This window comes from Egretta garzetta, unplaced genomic scaffold (genome assembly GCF_000687185.1).
Source record: "Egretta garzetta isolate BGI_Z169 unplaced genomic scaffold, ASM68718v1 scaffold26, whole genome shotgun sequence".
Taxonomy (NCBI): domain Eukaryota; kingdom Metazoa; phylum Chordata; class Aves; order Pelecaniformes; family Ardeidae; genus Egretta; species Egretta garzetta.
In genome coordinates, this window is record NW_009260070.1 from 757501 (window position 1) to 762760 (window position 5260).

A 5260-nucleotide genomic window follows, 5' to 3' on the forward strand; every position below is an offset into this window, starting at 1 on the left:
CTGCGAGGCGGCATCACAAAATCCAGTTAAGGTCTTTTCTCCAGGCAGGGATTAGCCTGCCAGTCGTGGCAGTGGTTCTATTCCAATTACTCCAATAAATGTGTTCAGCAATGGGAATGGTTTCTGTGGCACTGCCTAGGATCATGTGCAACCTCTTGCTGCGATTTAGTGAAGTGCGGAAAGCTTGTTTTGTCCTGGGAACGCTCCGACGGAGATTGTGCAGGGGAAAATAAAGCAAAACCACATAATTGGGCTTCTAATGCAAGAGTGAGCTTGTTGAAACATTTAGTGTGACCAAACTTCTGTGAACACTGCAGGCAAATCGTGACCCGAGTAACAGACTCGGGGAATGCGTGGTCGCGATTGTGCTATCTATTAATAGTCGTTTGACACGAACGTACTCATTTACGTCGACGTTTCAGGCAGCGTCTGTCTCCTGACCAAACTCCTCTCCCTCGCATGAGACGGCTCGCTCGCCGGGCGACTTTCTGTCCTTTCTGTGCTTGAGAGTTTCTGGAGAGCGAGCGAATATTTCCGTCATCATGAACATCAGCTGGTGCCTGGGGTCAGGGTTTTTTTGTTAAATCCTGCGCTGGTCCTCCTTTGAAGTTCACCACAATATTTCAGAAGTGGAACCAAAGCTCCGTACGCCCTCTGTGCGTGACCCGGCGCGCTTTGTTCGCTGTCGCTGCCCAGAAAGCATTACTCCGTGTGCCAGTCCAGGGGCTTGCTGCTGGAATTTATGGCAGAGCTGCTTTTAAAGAGCAGCAAATACCACCGTGCTGTCTCTGCTCCTTTTAGCGTTGTTTAAATGTTTGGCAAGAAAAGGGGATAGGAAATAGTAAAGGCAGGGTGAGCGTGTGGTTAAGGCAATGAAAGCCAATTTGGACGACGAGGATTTCGTCTCTGTCCCTGTGACAGGCACCCGTCTAACTCGGAGAAGTTGCTGATTTTTAACGTGGCGGGACCTGGCCCTTGCCTGGGCTGTTCTGTCGCGGGCGGTGCTGCGGGGCCCTGCTCTGCTGCCCCCCCAAACCCGCCCGGCAGCGCGGCCCGAGCGCGGCGGCACCTCCACTCGCCCCGTGTCCAAAGCCCCAATTCGAAGCGCGTTGTTTTCGCACGGAAGGGAAAACGTTAACGGGAGGATTAGAGGAGCATCCAGTTGTTGTAAACAAAGCCAGACCCTTTTGTTCACAAAGGATTTATTGTCCGGGTGGGCAGAGAGTGTCCGGATCCATCAGTTTCATGACACGAACAATTCAATGGCAGGACAGAGGCGTCGCCCCAGGATTCAGGGCTGGATGCCTGCTGCACTGAAGGGATGGAAGAGCTTATTTGCGTTTCCTCAAGCGTCTTCATTATCCAAATTACTGTAAAATAAACATAAAAATGGAGTGGCTCTGTAATATTTAAGACTGCAAGTGGCTGTCAGAGCAGTCCCTTCAGATCCTTTCTTGCCCCTTTTTCTCAAGGAAAGCGTGTGTGCCGCCGCGGGTAGCTGGGTCGTTCTGCTATTTACACCTCCCCGAGGACACCTTCTCTGCCAGGTGCTATGAAACCCTGCCGATGCTTTCGGGGCCTCTTGGCATCGCATCCGAGTGGCTAGAAAGGAATGCATGGGATTTCAACCACAGATAAAACTGCTTAATCCCCAGAATAAAAGGAAACGAACCTAATTCGCAGGTAGCCTAATTCCTGAATAGTCCGCAGGTTTCAAATATTTGAACGCAGCCTGGGTCATCAGCTGTGCAAGACTCAAGTCTGAACACCCTGAGTTCAGTAAGTGCTTTGAATTTTCCCTCTTTGTAACGTGGGGACTCCAGCTGCTGGATTATTGTGTCTCTCTCGGTGAATGCTTTAGGTGAGAGCGGGCATTGCTGGAGGACTGAGAGCGCAACGACAGCGGGTGAAGGCGAAATGTTCCCAGCCTTGCTGGGCTGCCCCAGCCTCAGAGTGCTGTGCCTGAGCTGATGTAGCTTACCTGTCATCAGGGCTTATTAACCGGGGCTTGGCAGTGTCCTAAATGCAGGCACGAACATCTTGGCTGGCTTAGAGAGCAGGCAGAGTGCGCTCGCATCTGCCTGCAATATGCCACGTAGACGTTGCTTTGGTTTTGTGCAGTTTTCCATGTTCTAGTAGTCCCACTGATGAGTTTTTCACCTTGGAGATGGAAACACCGGGCTTTTGGTGGACCTGGGGGGTGGGCGAGCACCCCAGTGTCGCTGGCAGTGCCCACCCCGCTGTCCTTCATCTTCTCATCCCTCTCCTAAAGAACCTGTAATACTCCACCTAGCGTGAATTTTAAGTAAAAAATTGGCCAAATCAGGTCACATTTGTTGTGCAAATACCACCCTGCCATGTAACCTCCAGGGTGCTTGGAAGCAGCTTTGGGGACGGTTGCAGTGGGGCTTTCCCGGGGTGGTTGCCCGCTGCCGGGCGGAGCAGGGGGGCTCTGTCCCCCAGCACTGTCCTGCCACCGGACGCACTGGGGCCGTGCTGGCAGCTGAACACGGGACTTGGAGCAGCGGCTCAGGGTGAATCCAGCCCTCGGTGCTGGGCACGAGTGACCTCTGGCACGAGCAGGAGGAGCCTTTGCTTGCCCCGGGCGAGGGCTGTAGACTGGCCGCTTGCTAAGAAACATTTAATGTTTTGTGTGCTGCTACGGTACCTACGGCACGAGATATGAGCCAGGGAGGCTGAACATGACAGGGTGACACCATTCCCTCTCACTGGAAGGAAGCATGCTGGATGGTTTGGCTGTCGGCATGCCCGCGAGCCCGCGTTTGGGTACGATGCACTCTCTAAATGGCTATTTTTATTCCTCCTCCAAACAGAAGCTGGGTGAAGGACTAGCAAAGCTGCGGACGGCGAGAGAGGCTCCGTCAGACTGCATGTGCCCCCCAGGTAGGTGCAAACGTTCCGGCACGGCCGACGCCAGACCGCCCGGCAGCCGCCCGCTCGCTGGACCGACGCCACTGAGCTCCTCCTCTCCTATTTTACGTATCCTCCCTATCAAGGAAAACGCGCTAAGAAGTGGGGTTTTCCAAGCTGAAGCGCTCTCTTGTGCTCGAGACTGTTAACTTCTCCCATTGCCTTGCTTTGGCCTGTTTACAGATAAAGGAGTTTGAGGTTTGGACAAAAGCAATGTTTGGCTATAAGAATAAAAGAGCAAAGAGCTTTACTCGGTTGTGAGCCCTGGGTGTTGGGCCAAAGCAATTTAGAAGCAGTAACAAAATCACTGGGGCTTAATGCAAGTGTGATAATTAAAAGCTGCAGCCTCTCTGCTGTTAGGAGGGTAGCGGCTTCGCCAGCGCCGCCTTGCTCTATGAAAGCTGTCGCTGATTGTTTAAATTTCCTCCCAGAGTCTAATGAACTTCTTAAACTGCCAAAACTTCCTGTTCTGCTGTGGAAGTGCATGCGCCTTGGAAACAATAAACAACTTCGATCGGTTTGTAAAGGCATCTCCGTTACAGAAACTCTCCGCTGTGGCACCGAGCGGCGTGAATGGCGCGGGGCTGAGGCACGTCAAGCCTTTTCTTTTCACAGAAGTAGCAAAAGATGGGTGAAAGCTGTGCAGTGCTTTGATGGGGGGGATGCAGAGGCACGTGGTCCGAAGCCTTGCAAGCAGCAGATAGGTCAATTCTGGTTTTAAAGGGGGAAAAAAAGCCACAAGCCTTGAATGCTACATGGAGAGGCGTAACAGGCAATGGGGCAGTCTCAGATTTTCCTGACATCACGGAGATGAATCCTGCCAGCACACAGCGTTAGTCCGTGCTCACAGGGCAGAAGAGATGGGCTTTTTCTCCATAAGATGAGTGTAATAACCTCGGGAATATCTCAGTAACGATGCTGCTAACTGTGCCGCCGCAGTTGTGCTGGCTGGGTTTCTAGCGGAAGGCTCCTGCGGGCGTCCTGGGCGCCCCGCTGCCTGATAACCAAAGCCCGTCAGCCGAGACACAAACCAGCCTTGTCTGCAGCTCTTCGGACGCCGGAGGTCAAATCCCATTTTCTCCCTTTGGATGCGCAGAGCCAGGCGAGTCCGTCAGCCTCACGGGGCTCTGCGGGCTGCATCTTGCTCCCGCCAGCGCAACCGGGCACTGCTGCTGAGCTTAAGTGGTCAAGAGGCTTTTCCTTTGCTCTGCAAAAAGCAATTGGGATTGAAGAGGCTCCTTTGTCGCCAGGAAAGTCCCAATTCCGTTCCGGGTCGCTGCATTTGAGAGATGGGGCCGGGGGGAGAGGAGGGGGAAGGTTTTCCCACGTGCTGGTTACAGTCATTAGTAACGAACCTCAGAGTAATTTGTGGGCCAGAGGAAGAAGTGCTGTCCTGGTGGGCAGGAGATGTGGTGGCGTCGGTGGCTGCTCCTGGCTACCACCTTTGGGGAGCTGAGCACTCTGCTACGGCGAGGATGCTCTGCTGAGCTGTTGTGAAGCCTTTCAGCTATTCTTGAGCAAGTCAAAGGAACACTTATGTGTGCTGCTTTTTTTTCCCTCTTTCTTCTGAAGAAGGCTGAATTGCCTTCTGGTTTGTAGTTAAAGAGCTTGGCCCAGAAACATCCCGAGAGCCTGTGGCCGTTGCCGACATTTGCTGCAGAGCTACGCCAGGCTGTGTAACAGCCAAGCCTCAGTTCCCCTCCATGCACCAAAAAAGCAGCCCCTGGGGAAGAGAAAAATCCCCTGCCTGGAGGGGATGGGGAGATGGGGAGACCCTGCCAGCCCTGCCCGCGGGCAGGGGGAGGTGGGAGCACGGCCAGGGTGGGCAGCCCTGGCTGCAGCCCCGCTCCAGCTTCCCCAGGGCAGCGGGGGCCAGTGGGTATCCCACACCCCTGGGCTCCTCCAGAAACCCCGTTAAGCTTAAGAAGAGTTCTTTCTTAATACTGGATTTAAAGCGAGCCCACCGAGGAGCTGTGGATGGTGCGGTACCTCCCGCTGTACCTCTTTGGGAAGGGGGGGCCTCGCTCCCTGGGCAGCAGCGGGAGCTGCTCGGAGCTCGTTTCAAACAAGCCCTGTTTTCCCTTGAAGCGAGTCCACCTGGGGTTCTGTTGGGGTGCTGGTTTTCGGGGATCGCTTTGATAACCATGACTTGCTGTGCGTTAAAAGCAGTCAGGGACACGATGACTGTGATCCGTTTAGAAGTTAAATAAGGCTCAAGTGATTTTGTGTATGGCAAAGCCCTAAATTAGTGGTTGTAAAAAGACCCCAACCAAATAAACCAACCCCAAACCAAAACACCACCACCACCCCCCAAAAAAATAAATCCCAA

The 5260-nt window shown here is 53.6% G+C and overlaps 1 protein-coding gene across 1 annotated transcript in view; it reads left to right on the forward strand.

The window, feature by feature from the left end:
- The first annotated feature begins 2765 nt into the window (after positions 1–2765).
- The window catches only part of COL23A1 (collagen type XXIII alpha 1 chain), a 184213-nt gene continuing 181718 nt past the window's right edge, over positions 2766–5260 (forward strand). Inside the window, exon 1 of the mRNA XM_035896703.1 lies at positions 2766–2904. Coding sequence (XP_035752596.1) covers positions 2766–2904 — 139 coding nt within the window. The remainder of the gene's footprint in view (positions 2905–5260) is intronic.